Raw genomic sequence first — 18,333 nt, forward strand, 5'->3', positions numbered from 1 at the left:
CCGAGCAGAGAGCATAAATGTGAGTGGACTGGATTCCCCTAAGATCCCCCCAGATACTGAGTCTGGATCCTCCTACCCCTGCTCCCTGCCTCCAGGACCTGAGCGTAATGCTGGGTGTGGAGGTGTTTGCAGAGCTGCCAGCTGGGAGGAAGTGGCACGGGAATTCCCAGGTGCTGCTCTCAGCCTCACACCCGCGGGGATGGTGCCAAGAACACCGCAGGGATCCCCGAGGCTGGGCAAGCGGAAAACGAAGGACGAAGTCCCCCACATTCAACCATGTCCTCTGCCGGCATCGCCCTCGGCCTAGAGTTTCTTCCTTCGAGGGTCAGCGAGGACGCGCTGGACGGGTCCCGAGCAAGCAGTGAAAAGGGAGGAGCCTTGCAAAGATGACCCGGCGAGGGGTACCCAGGCCTACGAACAAAAGAAGTGGGGTCTGCTCACGGTGCCCGAGGAGTGAGTGACACGGAAATTGGGGACGCTGCCCCCCTTCCGGGAGATGGCCCGGGCTGCAGGCGACACGCACAGGGCGTAGCACGCTAGAGCCGGCGGGAGGGGTGGGCGCGAGCGCTCTCAGGGTCTCACGCGGCTCGGAGGCGCGGCGCGCATGCTCAGTCTGACACCTCTCCGGGCGGGGCGGGAGACCCAGCGCTCCGAGGCGGGGGGAGTAGCGCTCGCGCAGCCGCCCCTCACAGGAGCGGGCTCAGCGGCTGCTGCAGCGCTCAGCGCCGGGGCCCTGCTGGAGCCGGGTCTAGCATGTGCCGCGTCTCCCCGGCGGTGGCGACGGCGGCTCCTCTGCAGCAACAGCGGCAGCAACGGCCGCCATGGCCAAGTCCAGCGCGGAGCTCACCCGCGAGCTGCAAGGTACGAGGCTGCGGTGGTCTCCGGGACGCCCCGTCCGGGAGCCTCCCAGACCCAGTGCGTTCCTCCCCGCGGTACACCCCGGTGCCTTCCGCCCCTCATGCATCCGGTTCCAAGGCAGCTCCCTGCCCCTGCATCCCAGCTCGGGGCATCGCTGTCCCAGAGCATCCTCCGCTGCCCCTCGCCTCACCCCGTCAGGACCTACGTGTCCCAGAGCCGCCCGTCCTGATCTTCAGTGACAGGTGCAGTCCCTTCACGCTCCCTGGGGCCGACTCTCAGCGATTCTGGCCCATCCCTCGGCGAAGCATCCAGTGTCCCCTCCGGAGAATCCCCGTTTCCCCGCCGGGCGGGGCCAGGCCAGCCCTGCCGGGTGATGGGAGCTGCCCCAGGTCCTGACCTCCTCTGGCCTCAACACCCTCCCTCCTCTGGGCCCGGCCCCGGAACTGGCTCGAGAGGCCCCCTAGCGCCCCGGCCAGTGGGGCAAAGAAGGGAGTCAGGGAAAAGGGCCTGGACTGGAACTAAAACCAGGAGCAGGGTCTACTGAAGCTTATCTACCACAGCCCGCATCCCAGCCTGCCCCCTTCTCTCTACCCCACACCCACACCTCCCGGCCTCTCCTGTTTGCCTGGTTCTCAGACTCAGACCAAACCAAGGCCCGACCCCCGAGCACTGCCAACCCTGACCCCCAGAGGCAGGAGCACAGGCTTGCCCACGCAGAGACCAGGACGCTCAAGGATACTCAGAGGCACGCTGCCCCGTGGCGATTTCCCACAGCTCCACAGGCACACAAACACAATCATGAGATGTGTGTACACACATCTTTACAGAAGCCGCACACACACACACGCACGCACGCACACGCACACACACTGGGATATCTGGATGATTCTGCCAGCAGATGGGTATGGAACTCATTTAAACACTAACTCCTTCCTACCCCGCAGCTCCCACCCACACCAGAGCTGGCTGGCTCCGTGCCCCTTTCACAACTGCAGACACAGCATACTCATTCACACTTACCCATCCCCACCAAGGCCACACACGGGCTCCCTGGCATCTTCTTTACATGCGTAGTAAAAGGTAGACACTCACACCCAGACCACCTAGAATGCAGCCGAAGGGATGCCCTCCACACCCCTACACACTGACTCACTCTGTATGTGTTGACAGCTGCTGGAGTGCACGGGTTGGAAAAATCCTTCACACTCTCCCACAGTGTCACTCAGCTACTGTCCCCTGACTCAGGAACGTCAGGAGCCAGAGTTTTCTCCACACCCCACTGCCTTTCTAATAGAAAGAGAAAAGTCACCCAAGAAGGAAAGGTCTCGGTCCCTGTCCTTCTTGGTCTCTCTCTGATTCTCTCTCCTCTCCTCTGCCCCTGCCCCTGGAGAGCCTCGGGTTTGCGGGGGCGGCCAGGGTCAGGGGAGCTCTGAGCAGCCCACCACCCACCTGCAGACAGCATCCGGAGGTCCCTGAGCCAAGCGGCTGTGCTCCAACAACATCGTGTCAAGCTGGAGACGAAGCCCAAGAAGTTCGAGGACCGAGTGCTGGTGAGGACACTGGGCCGGGGGAGGGGAGGGGGGGTCAAGAGCACCTGGGCTGGTGAGGGCAAGGAGCCTGGAGGGACAGGGGAGACAGAGGTGGAGGGAGAGCTGAGAAGACATAGCCTGGGGGCAGGGGGAGCCTGGACGGGGTGGATGTCTAGGAGCCTAGGGTGGGGCATGTGAGAGAGGGAGGACTTCCGGAGCAGAGGGTCAGCTGGCAGGGGGTGCACACAGGCTGAGGGGGCTAACAGAGGGCAGGGTGACTAGGGCCTAGGAAGCTGCCGTTTGCTGCTGACGTTCTTTTCCCCTCTCTGAAGGCCCTGACCTCCTGGCGCCTCCACCTTTTCCCCCTTAAAGTCCCAGCCAAGGTGAGTTGGGCCGATGAGCCGGAGAGCACCTGGCGTGCTCCCCTCTGAGCCCGGCAGCCAGGCCCTGACCATGAGCTGGGCATCCCCGTGTCCCCTCCCCCCAGGTGGAGAGCTCCTTCAATGTCCTGGAGATCCGCGCCTTCAACACGCTCAGTCAGAACCAGGTGAGCACCAGGGCTCGGACCCCACTCCTGGGCCAGTGGGAGGAGGGAGCCCGCACCTGAGGCCCTGCTGCTTCCTCTCCCCCAGATCCTAGTGGAGACAGAGCGTGGCATGGTGAGCATGCGGCTGCCATCGGCCGAGAGTGTGGACCAGGTGACGCGACATGTGAGCTCTGCCCTCTCCAAGGTCTGCCCTGGCCCTGGGTGAGTGGCAAAGGAGGAGTCTCTCAGGGGTCAGACAAGGAGACCTCCTTCCTCCCTCCCTCCTTCCCCTGGGCCCCCGAGACATCAAGGCGAAGAGCTCTTGTGTCCCTATTCCTGCTTTTCCTGGGGATCCAGAAGCTATAACAGGGTAAGAATTGAGAGCCTCTTTCCACCCATCTTGGGATGGATTTGTTCATTTTCCAGGAGTCTAATCCGGCGTGGAAATGCAGATACCCCAGAAGGGCCCCGAGACACGTCCCCCAACTCTGAGACTTCCACGTCCACCGCTCACAGCGTCTGCGGTGAGCAGGGGCAGACTTGAGGAAAGTGGGGCCTACACCACCCTGCCCCTTGCTCAGAGTCCTCTGTGTACGGGCCTTTGCCTGCCCTGAGACTCCACGGCTCCCAGACCTCAGAGGTTCATGAACCCAGGACACTGGTGCATAAAGTGACCTTGACCTTTCCTTGAACTCCAAGCCTGTTCCCCACCCCATTACCGCTCAAGGAGCCAGCCCATCTCCTGCCCCACAGGTGGCTTCTCCGAGACCTACGCCGCCCTGTGCGACTACAATGGGCTGCACTGCCGTGAGGAGGTGCAATGGGTGCGTTGGGCCAGGACCGGCAGGCGGGCAGGTGGGACCCAGAGGGAGGGGGCAGAGGAGGAGGAGGAGGGAAGCAGGTGTGAGCCAGTTCCACCTCTCCAAGGATGTGGACACCATCTATCATGCCGAGGATAACCGGGAGTTCAATCTTTTGGATTTCAGCCACTTGGAGAGCCGGTAAGCAGATGGGGTAGAGACTCAAGCCCCCATTCCAGCCCCAGCCCAGCCCTGGCCCTTCTAGGCTCTCCCTTCTGGTCCTACCCACAGCCCAGGCTGTGTCTCCCAGCCCCCACCCCCCCTGCCTTCCACCCATCTAGGCTTTCCCCAGCCCAACCACCCCAGCCCTAGTCTCTTCCTCCCGGCCCTAGCCACCTGCTCACCACCTTTCTGCCGCCCTCAATCTCCCCACAGAGACTTGGCCCTAATGGTGGCAGCCCTGGCCTACAACCAATGGTTTACCAAACTCTACTGCAAGGACCTGCGGCTGGTAGGGTCTAGGAGGGGCAGTGGGGAGGGGAGAGTACTGCCCTCTCTGGCTCCTGGTCACATGACCCCCTCTGTCCTCAGGGCTCTGAAGTGCTAGAACAGGTGCTACACACCCTGAGCAAGTCGGGGAGCCTCGAAGAGCTGGTGCTGGACAACGCCGGGCTTAAGACGTGAGGCCAGCCTCCTCCTTGGGCAGTGGTACCCCCTTGATGTAGTCTTAGGGCCCCAGAACCTCAGAGCATGATACGGGCCTCTGCACCATCTCATCCAGCTCCTCACCGTACAGAAGAGGCCCAAAGAGGGCACAGAGCAAGCCAGCCTAAGCCTCCTGACCCCCAGCTCCACAGCCTTCCCCCGTACCTCCATGCCCCGTCCCCTTCTGCCGTCAGCCACCGAGCAGAGTGCGCTGCTCCAGTCTCGAGGACCCTAAGCTGGGCTTTGTCTCAGCACAACTTCCCAGGTATTCCGGAGTGACGGCAAGCTCCCTGGCAGGCCCCGAGCTGCTCCCCACCTGCGGGGGCCTCCAAACGTTGCAGCCCCAGCCAGGCAGGCAGGTGGAGGAGGAGGGGAAGCCCAGGGCCTGGGACAAACACATCCTTCCTCCCCTTCCCTGAAGGGACTTTGTCCAGAAGCTGGCCGGGGTATTTGGGGAGAACGGGAGCTGTGTGCTGCATGCCCTCACTCTGTCCCACAACCCCATCGAGGACAAGGGTGAGCCCCAGCCCTGAATCCTACCCCCCATCACAACGCAGACCCCTATCCCAGCCCAGAGCCCAACCCGGTCTGAACAGGGGCTCTCCGACCTGATGCCAGCCCCTGCCCCAATATGCCATCCTTGACCCCAGGCCCATACCCCACTCAAGCGCCCAGTCTGGCTCTGCACCACCTGCCCCCACTGCCCATCTCTCAGTGGGCCCCTTTCTCTCTCCACTCCCCAGGTTTCCTCAGCCTGAGCCAGCAGCTCCTCTGCTTCCCCACTGGCCTCACCAAACTGTGCCTGGCCAAGACTGCCATTTCCCCTCGAGGTACCTGCCCCGGGACCCCGACCTCTGACTCTGACCCTCCCCCAGCACTGCCTGGTTGTCGAGTCCCAGAGGTGTACCCATACACTCACACGGCATCCCAGGGATCAAAGAAGGGAAAGGAGCCACATTTGGAGAGTGGGGAAGAGTTGTATGCAAGGGGAAGAGTTCATGGGGGTGGCCAACCCAGCCCAGTGCCCGCTGTGCTCAGGGCTCCAGGCGCTGGGCCAGACCTTCGGGGCCAACCCGGCCTTTGCCAGCTCCCTTCAATACCTGGACCTGAGCAAGAACCCTGGGCTGCTCGCCACAGATGAGGCCAACGTGAGTCCACGAATATAGCCTCAAGCCCCTGCAGAGGCCCACTCGGGTTTCAGGGCCTGAGGTCCTGGGGAGGGGAGGGGTTCTGTCACCCCTTCACTTGCAACCCCTCTGTCCTTCCTTCCCAGGCCCTCTACAGTTTCCTGGCCCAGCCCAATGCCCTGGTGCACCTGGACCTGGCGGGGACTGACTGCGCCATCGACTTGGTGAGGGGCTGGTGACGGGGCAGCCAGCCTGTGGTGATCCGGGGAGGCTGGGGTGGGTCACCCCCTCCTTGAGTACAGAGGTGGGCAGAGCTGGCAGGATGGCTTCAGGTTCAGCTGAATTACAAATCAACGCCAAAGCTCACACCTGTGCAGCATTTTATCCGTGCGCCGCTAAGGCTGTGCTGGCTGTGCCTGAAAGCCAGCCCGGATCTGTTCCTCAGCCGTGAGCCCCAGCGTAGCGCTGAGTCCACCGGAGGAAAGGACTCCTTCCCTAACTTGAACCAGGCACCTTATGAGCTTGTGGGCACCCTGGCTTTACACATCCACTGCCTATGAGCCTCTCACCCCCTGGGGGCCAGGCAGGTGGGAGTTGACCCACTTTCCACAGAGGGGAAACTGAGGCTTGAAGAGGCTAAGTAGGCAGGCGCAGCGGGGCCCTCACAGACTGACCGCAGAGGACGAAGCGCCAGGACCTTGGTTGGGGGGGAGGAGGGAGTCCTCGTCGCCCCTCCCAGAAGCCCTCCCAGCCCGGTGAGACGCACCCTGTCTCCACCCCACAGCTTCTGGGCGCCCTGCTCCACGGCTGCTGCTCCCACCTCACCTACCTCAACCTGGCGCGCAACAGCTGCTCCCACAGGTGGGAGCACAGGGGTGCAGGGAGGGGCGGGGCAAGTCGTGGGCACCCCCTCCCTTGCTGACCCCAGGCATCTCCGCAGGAAGGGTCGGGAGGCCCCGCCTGCCTTCAAGCAGTTCTTCAGCAGCACCTACACCCTGAGCCACATCAACCTGTCGGCCACGAGGCTGCCCCTGGAGGCCCTCAGGTCGGGTGGGTGCAGGGTTGGGGGGCGTCCGAGGGGGAACCCTGGGAGAAGGGGGTGAGGGGTAAAGGCGGGCCTGCTGACCTTCCTCCCACAGGGCGCTGCTCCAGGGCCTCTCCCTCAACAGTCACCTCAGTGATCTGCACCTGGACCTCAGCAGCTGTGAGGTGAGCCCTCAGTCCCCCACCCATCACCCCTCCGTTCATTTCCCTAAGTCAAGCTCTGGCTCCGTCCTGCCTCCGCGCTACCCCTCAGCGACCCGCCCCCGCCCTGACCTCACCCCCACTTTCCCCTCTCCGTCTGTGGTCTGCGGCCCTCTTTCTAGAGGTCATTTTCAGTCTCCAGATCTCCTCGCTGACCGCTTTGGGGTGGGAGATACCAGGCTTTCCCACCAGATGGCAGGAGCGAGCTGTCTCCAGAACAGCAGCCTGGACATTTTTCTGGCTGAAGGGAGGGGAGAGAGCCCTAGGGAAGGATCTGGTATAGAGCAGGGGCCTCCAGATTTCACACCCGAGAAGACCTGGTCTGACCTTGAATCCTGGCATGACGCCTCTTATCTCTAAGCATTAAAGGTGCCCTGTCTTCCACCCACACCCTGTCCCTGCAGCTCCGCTCAGCTGGAGCCCAGGCTTTGCAGGAGCAGCTGTGGGCTGTCACCTGTGTGGGTAGCCTGGACCTGTCAGACAATGGTGAGTGGGGGCGCTTCCCTTCCTGGGGGCCAGGTGCGGACAGGGGCCTAGAGCACGGGGGAGAAGCCCTAAGGAGACTCCAGTGAGCTTCGGGCCTCAAGGCCAGGCCTCTCCCATCTACTGGCCAGGGTTCGACTCGGACCTCCTGACACTGGTGCCCGCACTCGGCAAGAACAAGTCCCTCAAGCACCTGTTTCTGGGCAAGAACTTCAACGTCAAGGCCAAGTGAGGGCCCCTGCCTATACCCACAGACCCTCACTCCATCAACACCTATCCTTGTGGCTCACTGTGTTCCCCTTGACCGCCCCTCCACTGCTCCACTAACATGACCCCAGCACCCTCCCCTCCTACTCTGAGCCCCGACTCCCCGCAGGACCCTGGAGGAGATCCTCCACAAGCTGGTGCAGCTAATCCAGGAAGAGGACTGTGTGAGTGCCTGGGCCTGGGAGGGGACCTGCAGTGACAGGGGCTGCAGGGACTGGGCCAAACCCCCGACTTGCCCACACAGTCCTTGCAGTCACTGTCAGTGGCAGACTCCCGGCTGAAGCTTCGCACCAGCATCCTCATCAACGCCCTGGGCAGCAACACCTGCCTGGCGAAGGTGGATCTGAGCGGCAATGGCATGGAGGACATCGGGGCCAAGATGCTGTCTAAGGCCCTGCAGATAAACTCCTCCCTCAGGTGGGGCCCACACCTGGACCCTCTCACCTGGAGCCCTAGCCCTCCCCCACGCACATACATGCCCTCCCTGCTGCCTTGCTGCTCTGTACCCCAGCTTCCAGGAGACCCTTAGTCCCAGGACCATCTCTGAGTCAGCCTCATTACCCAGGAAAAGAGGGAAGGCTCCCGAGGGGGATGTGTCCCCTCCCCCTAAGAGAGACCCCGAGGGAGGGGTAATACGCTAATGCTCACCCTTTCCCCAGAACTATCCTATGGGATCGGAACAATACATCTGCCCTAGGCTTTCTGGACATTGCAAGGGCCCTGGAGAGGTGAGTAGACCAGGGCCCTGCCCTGATGCTAGCCCCCAGCTTCCCTGTACCTGGACCAGGCCTGAACTACACCAGCCCCACCCCAGTCCACCTGACCTACTTGCATAGAAGTGTTAGGAAGGACCACAGAAGAGGGAAATGGTCAGCAAGAGGTGGGGTCTGGGGAGCAGGAGGTTCTATCCCACCCAGCTGAGCCACTCTGTCCCACAGCAACCGTACGCTGCGCTTCATGTCCTTCCCCGTGAGCGACATCTCTCAAGCCTACCGCAGCGCCCCTGAGCGTACCGAGGACGTCTGGCAGAAGGTGGCGGCCTGAGCAGGGTGGAACCTGAGGGGCAGGGGCCCGCCCACATCCCCTGGCCCTCACCCCACCCACCCATCATCACCTCCAGATCCAGTGGTACTTGGTGAGGAACAACCATTCTCAGACGTGCCCGCAGGAACAGGCTTTCAGGCTGCAGCAGGGCCTGGTGACCAGCAGCGCCGAGCAAGTAAACGTTTCCCTCCGAGACACAGGGGGCACACGTGGGGCATGCAGGGCACAGGGCTGATGTGATGGAGCGCAGGTCGGGGCGGGAGGGGTCATGAGAGAGGCATCGTGTGGTGCCCATAAGTGGGTTGAGCATGTGGGAGAGCAAAAAGACAGGACGTGCAGAACGTGGGCCCCAAACATGAGAGGACATGTGTGCAAACAGCGGGGGTCCCAGACAAGGGGTCCCAGGACTGTGGGAGCTCCACTGAGTGTTCAAGAGGGCATCCCAAGAAGAAGAGGGAACAGGCCATCGGGAGACATCACCCTTACCCCTGTCGGTGCCAGCACCAGTAGCACTGCCCAAGGGGGCCCAGAAATGGGGCGCCTGGGGGCCCGCCTGGGAAGGTGGAGATGCAGGAGTCCCCCTGACACTCCTGCCGCCTGTGATGCAGATGCTGCAGCGGCTGTGCGGACGGGTGCAAGAGGAGGTTCGGGCGCTGAGGCTGTGCCCCCTGGAGCCCGTGCAGGATGAGCTGCTCTATGCTCGGGACCTCATCAAGGATGCCAAGAACTCCCGGGCGGTGAGCCCTCCGCAGCCCCGCCCTCCCCTGACGGTCTAGAGAGCCCAAGAAGGCCAGCCCAGGAGTGTCCAGGCCCAGGAGCGCCCATGGACAGCACTGCCTGTCCCCCCAAGTTTTCATGGCCTCCTAGGCCGGGGACCCAGCGAGGCCAGACTGTGACCTACTGATCAGAGCCCCTTTCTTCCCCAGCTGTTTCCCAGCCTCTATGAGCTGGGCCACATGCTGGCCAACGACGGACCCGTGAGGCAGAGGCTGGAGTCAGTAGCCAGCGAGGTGTCCAAGGCTGTGGACAAGGAGCTGCAGGCAAGTCCTGGGGAGGGAGCCCGGTGCTGACCAAGGCCCTAAGCACGGGCCGAGGCCAGCACGGGAGGATTACCGTGGGCAAGAAGGAGTTGCAGAGCTGAGAGCACCTACACTCCCACTGTGCCAAGGCATTGCTAGAGACCCGGCCTCAGATATTTGCTGCTCGTTTCAACCTTAGCCCCTGAACCCTGAGCTCTCCCTCTGGACTCTGATCCTTGGACTGACTCTCCCCTGTCCATGTGTCCATGTGGTAGGATGCAAAGGACACTGACCAGGATGTGGGGAAGCCTGAGTGTCCAAGGCTCTGCTGCTAACCAGCCCTGTGACCTTGGCCGGCCCCTCAGTCTCCCCACGGGGGGCTGGAATAGACAGGCTGGAGTCTCTTCCACTGTGGGGCCAGCCCTGACCCCGCCCTCCTTGGGGCTCTGGCCTCCTTTCCCCACGTACTAGGTGATCCTGGAGTCCATGGTCAGCCTAACGCAAGAGTTATGCCCCGTGGCCATGCGGGTGGCTGAAGGGCACAACAAGATGCTGAGCAATGTGGCTGAGCGCGTCACTGTGCCCCGGAACTTCATCCGAGGGGCGCTGCTGGAGCAGGCGGGGCAGGACATTCAGAACAAGCTGGAGTGAGAGGCGGGGGTGGGACTGGAGGGGGGGGCTGGACTAGGCCTGGAGCACTTAGGGACTTGGGGGGGCCCAGCCATCAGCAATGAATAATGAATGACACAATCTACATTACGAGGGATGAATCTTTAACCAACTGCAACCTTGCTATTCAGGGTCTGACTCATCTCTGCCCTAGCAGTCTAAATGCTGAGCTGGGGTTTAGGAGTCCGAACAGTGCACACACGTGTACACGTACACACAGCCGCGCACATACCCCCAGGAACTGACCTCTAGAAACAGAGCACAGCCTCCTCGGAGGTGTGGACAAAGAATCGGGGTGCATGGACTGCGCTGCCCATCCCCCCAAGTTTTCACGGCCCCTAGAGCTCTCTCTCATTCCAGTCTGGGTGCCACCTCTCACTAAAATGAAGGGAAATTATTACACAAACCCGTGAAATGGCCAAACTCAAGAAGCGCTGGTTCCTGCTCTTACAGCAGAGACGGGCAGAATTCACTCAACACCTCAGTTCACCTTGCTCTGTCCCACCGGAGCTCCAGGGGCCGGACCCAGAGCCCCTCTGCCCCTCCTTCCCCTCAGTTCGTCTTCGTCCACCCTCCGCCTCCACACACGCCTAGGCTGGAAGGGCTGTGGGTGGAGCTGGGTGGCGGATCCCAGGTGCCTCATACAGCAGCTGTGTTCTCCGTGGGCAGCTGGGGCGGCTGGCCCGCTCCCTCAGGCGTCTGGGGAAGGCTGGGGCAGAGGCTCAGGGGCAGGGAAGGAGGAGCTGAGCCACGCCCCTGTGCCCACAGTGAAGTGAAGCTCTCAGTTGTCACCTACTTGACCAACTCCATAGTAGACGAGATCCTGCAGGAGCTGTACCACTCCCACAAGAGCCTGGTAAGACTTCTGGGCCTCAGCCAGGCCCAGACATGTCCTCCACCCCGCATCGCCCGCACCTTCCCCCACCGGCCCTCCCTGTCAAGGTCCTGGGCGGTGGGCGGCCTCCTTGGGATCCTGTTCACACCTGTCCTTCCCTAGGCCCGACACCTGGCCCAGCTAAAGACACTGTCAGATCCGCCAGGGGGGCCGTGCCAAGGACAGGATCTGTCCTCCCGGGGCCGAGGCCGGAACCATGACCGTGACGAGACCACAGATGATGAACTTGGGACCAACATCGTGAGCACCCCCACTCCCCTCCTTAACCTTGGTCCTGCCCCTGCCCCTGCAAAACACTGTCCCCTTCTACTTCCCTGGACTCCACTCTCTGCCCCTCGCCGGTCTCATCCCCTTGCCCCGATCCCGCCCAGCCTCTTCCCTTGTCCCATTGCCTCAGCCGCCTAAGGACAGGGAAGCGGGATGGGCTCTAAAGGCAAGGCTTCATGAGGAATGGGAGGCTCCCGGCGAGGCTCCTGGCGTTTGCCACCTGGCCCCACCGTATGCCTCCGTCTCTGCAGGACACCATGGCCATCAAAAAGCAGAAACGCTGCCGCAAGATCCGGCCAGTGTCTGCCTTCATCAGTGAGTCTTCCAGCCTCCGCACTGATGGCCCTGATTCCCTTTCTTTTATCTCTGCCTCTCCAGCCTGCTTTCTCCCTGTCCCTCTAACGCTGCTCTCCCCACAGGTGGGAGCCCTCAGGACATGGAAAGCCAGCTGGGGAGCCTGGGGATCCCCCCTGGCTGGTTCTCAGGACTCGGGAGCAGCCAGCCCACAGCTAGTGGCTCTTGGGAAGGTCTATCTGAGCTGCCCACTCATGGCTACAAACTAAGGCATCAAACACAAGGGAGGCCCCGGCCCCCCAGGACCACCCCTCCAGGACCTGGTCGGCCCAGCGTGAGTCCCTAAAGCCCCACAGGAGGACCAACTCCACTTAGCAGTGCCAGAGCCTGAGATTCTAGCTCTAGGACACCAGTGCCAGAGGTACTAGCCTTGGGGGATTCGGCAGGGGCCCAGGCAGGCCGTGGAACCGAAGAAGAGGAGTTATCCGGATTGGATGGAGCTAGACCTTGTCACAGATAGGAAATCTCTGTCTGCTAGACAGTGGCAGTTCTCCTTTTGGTGAGAGAGAGTCAAGAGTCACCAAGTTTAAGAAATGCCCAGGTATCCTGAGGTCTAAGTTTCCATGGGGCCAAGGAGAGGCAAGTCCAAGTCCAAAGGGGAAGGCCTTGAGTGGATGGGAGGAGGGCTTCCTCACCCAGATGGGATATCCTACAGGACTTTCCTCCCAGCAGGCGCCAGTACCTGGGACCCGTCAGGAGAACGGGACGGCCACCCGCCTGGATGAGGGGCTGGAGGACTTCTTCAGCCGAAGGGTTATGGATGAAAGCTCCAGGTGTGGTGCCCAGGCACACCCCCAATTTCAGCAGGCCCCGAGGCCCTGGAGGGCTCCCGTGTCCACCCATCTCCCAGAGAGCCCTCTCCAATGGCAGTGCTCCAAATCCAGTCTCTCTGGGAGATTCCCCCACGTTCTCTTTCCTCCACACCGAGCCCTTAGCCCATGTTCTCTGAATGTTCTCTGAATCCCCTCATGACAGCAGAAAAGAATGGGACCAGAGTGAACCACCACAGCGGGGTTGGGGTTGGGGGGATAGCAGGCCCTGGAATGGGGTGACGGTTAGTGGTACCAGGCCTGGAGGGTGTGTTCTGTCACTGTCCTGCACACACTCCCCGGCATCTCTCCAGAAGGAACTGGGTCACTTGGAGAGGCTGAGAGGAGATGGGGGGAGGGGTGCCTGGGAGGGAAGAGGCTGCTGGAGGGTTGTGACAGGGAAGGTGAGGACACCATCCCCTGAGAATAGGTGGAAAGGGTTATGGAACGGCAGGAAAGACTAGATGAGACAGGATAGCTGGAGGTTCCGGAGAGCCAGGACTGGCCTAACGCCAGCACCACCCTGGGCCCTGAACGACCTCGGCATCTGACCGAGGTATCTCCCCACGACTTTGTCACTAACCCACCCCGACCCTGCCCAGCTACCCCCGGACTCTGAGGACCCTGCGGCCAGGCCCCTCGGAGCCGCCACTCCCTCCACTCCAGAAGAAGAGGCGCCGAGGCTTGTTTCACTTTCGCCGGCCCCGGAGCTTCAAGGGGGACAGGGGGCCAGGGTCCCCCACCATCGGGCTCCTCCTCCCTCCGCCCCCGCCCCCGCCCCCGACTCAGGAGAGCCCCCCCAGCCCAGATCCCCCCAGCCTCGGCAATAATTCCTCCCCCTGCTGGAGCCCAGAAGAGGAGAGCAGGCTCCTCCCTGCATTTGGCGGGGGCCGGGGGCCTTCCTTCCGCGAGAAGATGGTAAGTGAGGCAGGGGTGCTGAGTCCTGGTTTGCTGCCCCACACATAGCCCATCCACGCACCCCACGCTAGGCAATTAACGGGAGATTGTTAGCACTCGGGAACTTGGTCATTCCAGTTCCTCGCTCCTGGGCTCCTTGGGCTAAGCCTGGTGACGCAGCGCATGCTGGGAGTCCACCATGCAAATAAGAGCAGTGGAAAGACTCAGAGGGTCTGGATAGGGCTTCCCCAGGCAGAGGGCTCTGAGGGGTTGGGGGCCTCCCCTGCTCCCTTGCTGCCTGTGGAGCCCCTTCTCCATCGGGAACTGATTCTAAACCCGAAACCTTGTTTCAGGGCACCGACGGGGCAGAGCCTGGGGAGGGGGGCCGGGCCCCTGGGACAGCACAGCAGCCAAGGGTCCACAGTGTCGCCCTTCCTGGGTTGGGAAGAGCCAAGGGTTGGAGCTTCGATGGGAAACGAGAGGTGAGCGGAACCTGGGGAGGCGAACTGAGGGTCCCGTGGGTCCCTGCATACCACCCTCCCCTCCCCACGGCCCTGCAGTTGGTAGGTCAGTGGAGAGAGCGACACTCTGGAGTAGAAAGTGTCAGCTGCAGTTCTGCCCCTACACTTGCCGCACAACCCTGGACAACTCACTCTGGAGCCTCTGCTTCCTTATAAATTGTGTGGCCCTAAAAATACTTACCTCTAGAGCTGTTTCCCAAATTTTGATCTGATTACCACTTTTATGACTGCTTTTCACCTTCTCCACATACCACGGCATTATTTACATAATATTTTTATTTAAATCAACTCACCTTTTTTTTAAGATAAATTTATTTATTTATTTACTTACTTATTTATAGCTGCGTTGGGTCTTCATTGCTGCGCGCGGGCTTTCTCTAGCTGCGGCGAGCGGGGGCTACTCTTCGTTGCGGTGTGCGGGCTTCTCATTGCGGTGGCTTCTCTTTTCGCGGAGCACGGGTCCTAGGCGCATGGGCTTCAGTAGTTGTGGCTCGTGGGCTCTAGAGCGCAGGCTTAGTAGTTGTGGCGCACAGGTTTAGTTGCTCTGCGGCATGTGGGATCTTCCCGGACCAGAACTCAAACCTGTGTCCCCTGCATTGGCAGGGGGATTCTTAACCACTGAGCCGGCAGGAAATCCCTCAACTCACCTTTTTAAACTCAGTCTGGACCTAAGCATTATCATCTTTAGAATCACAGGCTTGTTGTACTAGTCATGTTTTTTTCTACTACACATAAAATAAACACATATTAAAATAACCGTATGTTCATTCGTGTAAACCATTTCTTATGCCCCTAGGGGTGGTATGAGTGCCACTCTTTGGGGAAAACAGTCCGAATGTCTAGGGACTAATGGGATGCTAGAGCAGAAGCCCCTTGCTAACTGCAGTCCCCATGCAGAAGGGACTTTTTTAATGACCTGACTCAGCTGTCCTTTCAGGGCCCAGGCCCAGACCTGGAGGGCAGCGTCCAGCCTTGGCAGAAACGGCGCTCCTCGGACGATGCAGGTGAGAATGATCGCCCTCACGTCCTTCCTTTGCCCCGTCTCTCAGGGCCCCTGCTAACTTGCCTTTTCCCCTTTCCCCTTTCCCATCCCCTCCCTCCACTCCAGGGCCTGGAGCCTGGAAGCCCCCACCACCACCCCAAAGCACCAAGCCGAGCTTCAGTGCCATGCGCCGAGCAGAGGCCACGTGGCACATAGGTATGGAAAGCCTCTTCTCTGGCAGCAGCTCTGAAGGCCCGGGTTATGTCCAAAGAGACAGAAGCCAACTAAGGGGGAGCAGTAAAATGTCAACGCTGTGCAAATGCTTCAGTATAGCTACAAAACTACATCCAAAAGAAACAACCCAATCCAAAGAAAGGTCCCACAGAACAGAAGTGGCTTTGCCAGGCTTAGCCTACAAGGAACAACACTTCGTGGGTGGTTCGGGGAATTCTCTAGAGCGGGGGCCACCAGCAGAACGGCACCCTCTGTAAAGAAGGACTCTCTCTCTGCACCCCAGCTGGGGAAAGGGTGGGCAGTACCAGCCATACCAGGCCCACCTCCAACACTCCAGTCTCCCCCCAAAATAGTTCACCAGGCCATCCTCCGCTCACGCAGAAAGGTACCCCAGAGCAGGGGCAAGAGCCCCCTGCCTCGGAGGTCAGACACCCTGGGTGTTAAGTGCTGGCTCAGTCACCACCCACAGTGTTGACAGGTTATTCACCTTCCAGAATAAAGGGCGGGGGAATCATAGTATGACACCTCCCTTCTGCTGGGTTCAGAGCACCTTTCACTTAGGGAGCAGCTAAAGGAAAGCCGGTCAGCTTGGCGTCAGCCTCAGTTCCCCCAGGTCTGGAAGGTGACCCTCCAACAACAGTGACAGGGACAAATCTCCCTGGAGAGGTTGACACTCCCTTCCCTCCTCCACTCCCACCCCAGGGCTAGGGCATAAGGGCGCGGTGCGGAGCCAGGCTGGCCCGAGGCTTGGCAGTGCCTGAGCTCCTGCCCCGTCCTCCAAGGCCTACCCAGCGCCGGGGTCCTCTTCGCTGATGATCCCATCCCCCACACAGACTAGCTAAGACACCGGAAGAGGGGCTCCATCCTTCATTTAGGAGACGGTGATTGTCGGGTGCTCCCTGCACACACCCTAACCGCCGGCACCTTCCTGGGCTTCCTCACCCGCACCTCACAGATACACACACAGACAACCCCAAACACGTGGCACATCCTGGGGTCCAGGGTGCCTAAAGCCACGGAGGCCGGGTAGGGGGAATGGTGAGGGTGCCAGGCACCTCTCCTCCAGACTCACCATGTAAATCAGACTGGCGGAGAGTTCTAGGAGTGCCAGGTTGCAGCCTTGGCAGGGCGCCGGGGCACTGCAGCCCTGGATGGGCAGCCATGCCTGTGGAACCGGCAGGCCGCGGGCCCTGGCTCTGTCCCTGCTCTTCAAGAGGGTCAGCCAGAGCCCCCTGCAGAGGTGACAGGCTCAGGAGGATCCTGGGGACCATGAGAGCAGAAGGGGACATCCGAGGCAGAGACATGGGAGCAAGTGGGCTTGGAGGGGAAGGTCCTGGCCTCCAGGGCTTCACAGGAACAAGGGACAGGGAGGGCTGTGCAAGAATGTCTTTTCCTGCAGTTTCTTCTCTCTTCCCATCCCCCAGCTGAGGAGAGCGCCCCCAACCACAGCTGCCAGAGCCCCAGCCCAGCATCCCAAGATGGGGAGGAGGAGAAGGAGGGGGCCCTGTTCCCAGAGAGGACAGTTCCCGCCAGGAACGCCAAGGTGAGAGCCAGCAAGGCGGCGGGGAGGGCACTTTGAGGAGGCAGAAGGACAAACTGACTGACTGAGCATCTTCCTCCTGTGCCGGCTGCAGGACCCTCCTTTAGCTCTGCGGCCCCCCAAGCCGGTGGCTGTGCACAGGGGCCGCCGGCTCCCCCAGGAGCCAGGGGGCACGGAGGAGGCTGAGACTGGGGATGCGGCCCCAGGAATGAACAAACCCCGACTGAGGCTGGGCTCCCAGCAGGACCAAGAGGAGCCTGAGGTCCAAGGTCTGCCACCTGGCTAAAGGGGGTGTGGGGCACCTCTGGGGCCTTGCTGCCCACATCGGGTCCCTTCCTGGGCACAGGATGAGTGACAGACAGCCAGAAGTCATAGCCTGGATGAGTGCCCAGCCTGTGAGCCCCACTCATGGGCCAGGCCTGCCTTGACTGTCATTTCAGGGCCCCCAGATCCGGGCCGCCGGACTGCCCCCCTGAAGCCCAAGAGGACACGGCGGGCACAGTCCTGTGACAAGCTGGAGCCTGATAGAAGACAGCCCCCTGACCCCACAGGTGCCAGAGGGGGGGGCTAGAGGGTGGTCCCCCTTCCCACCCATCCATGTGACGAGGCCGCCCACACGGCGTGGCTGGCTCTCCCTGCCTGGGAAACAGGACTCCCTGGATTTCCCCCAGCAGGAGCCAGCGAGCCAGGAACAGGGTGACAGCCGCTGCAGCACCCCCCCAGCCCTCCTCTCGACATGTGCCTCACAAGGACTCAGACCCCCACCCATCCCCGCACCTCCAGGCCCTTCTGCCAGCCCCTGTCCCACGGACGCAGTACAGCAGGATGAGGCCTGGGGGTCAGGAAGGGAGGGAGCAGCCTGGAGAGAGAGGTTCTGCTTGCTCTGCAGACCTGGGGCGTGGGGGGTGTCTCCTCACCTGGGAGGGCAGATCTGTCCCTCTGTCCCCAGGGGCTCTCTCTCCACTTGTATAGAATAAAAAAACCAAAATCACCGCCTGCCCGAGTCTCTGCTGTTCTCCCCATTCTCTGCTCCCATTTCCCACCAGCTGCTCCCCTTCCCTCAAGCCCCACAGTGGGGAAAAGTGGGGAACATCCCCCCCAGAGATGGGGCTAGAGCTCTAAGGGGAGAGGTAGGAAAGGCTGGAGAGCTGCTGGATGGGAGGGGACTCAGAAGTCCCCAAGAAGGGTGGCTGTTACGTGCAGGGTCTTGGCTGGGCTGGCTGGAGCAGCGGGGGCACCAACACCAGTGTGTGCTGGGCTTTGGGGAGGTGCAGTGGGATTGGGGAGATCCCAGTGTCCCAGGAAGAGACTGGGGAGCAGTGTGCTCCGTGTGTGTGTGTGTGTGTATATATGTTTATGCACAGGCAGGCTCACTAATGGTGGAATTAAGTGGTATTGTGTCATCCTGGGGGCACCATCAGTAGTCAGAAATCTCAACAGTAGAGTGGCCTGCAGGTGAGCGGAAGTGCCTAGAGCAGGAGAAGATCGATAATTAAAATTAATCGTTTCTCATCAGTGTACTAACAAATACCAGCTTGGCATTCAAGACTGGGCTCAAGGAC

The 18,333-nt window shown here is 61.2% G+C and overlaps 1 protein-coding gene across 1 annotated transcript; it reads left to right on the forward strand.

The window, feature by feature from the left end:
- The first annotated feature begins 15 nt into the window (after positions 1-15).
- Positions 16-18,333, forward strand: CARMIL3 (capping protein regulator and myosin 1 linker 3). Its single transcript, XM_027110866.1, has 40 exons — positions 16-861; positions 2,314-2,408; positions 2,720-2,770; positions 2,875-2,934; positions 3,020-3,135; positions 3,340-3,437; positions 3,667-3,737; positions 3,841-3,914; positions 4,149-4,224; positions 4,305-4,393; positions 4,840-4,934; positions 5,162-5,248; positions 5,457-5,566; positions 5,692-5,769; positions 6,330-6,406; positions 6,486-6,590; positions 6,685-6,754; positions 7,195-7,276; positions 7,405-7,501; positions 7,650-7,704; positions 7,785-7,957; positions 8,200-8,268; positions 8,479-8,572; positions 8,661-8,759; positions 9,193-9,321; positions 9,511-9,624; positions 10,075-10,250; positions 11,041-11,128; positions 11,270-11,407; positions 11,686-11,749; positions 11,854-12,062; positions 12,461-12,561; positions 13,200-13,515; positions 13,848-13,976; positions 14,953-15,019; positions 15,124-15,213; positions 16,656-16,774; positions 16,866-17,040; positions 17,212-17,322; positions 17,446-18,333. The coding sequence occupies exons 1-40, from the start codon at positions 822-824 to the stop codon at positions 17,469-17,471; spliced, it is 4,113 nt and encodes a 1,370-aa protein (XP_026966667.1). The 5' UTR covers positions 16-821; the 3' UTR covers positions 17,472-18,333.

This window comes from Aethalodelphis obliquidens, unplaced genomic scaffold (genome assembly GCF_003676395.1).
Source record: "Aethalodelphis obliquidens isolate GAN/ISIS:26980383/991018 unplaced genomic scaffold, ASM367639v1 scaffold10, whole genome shotgun sequence".
Classification (NCBI taxonomy): Eukaryota; Metazoa; Chordata; class Mammalia; order Artiodactyla; family Delphinidae; genus Aethalodelphis; species Aethalodelphis obliquidens.

Coding starts and splice junctions, on each gene's coding strand:
- CARMIL3 (XM_027110866.1), top strand. CDS start 822: ATGGCCAAGTCCAGCGCGGAGCTCACCCGCGAGCTGCAAG. Junction 10,251..11,040: donor GACATTCAGAACAAGCTGGA/GTGAGAGGCGGG, acceptor CTGTGCCCACAG/TGAAGTGAAGCTCTCAGTTG. Junction 11,750..11,853: donor GCCAGTGTCTGCCTTCATCA/GTGAGTCTTCCA, acceptor CTCTCCCCACAG/GTGGGAGCCCTCAGGACATG.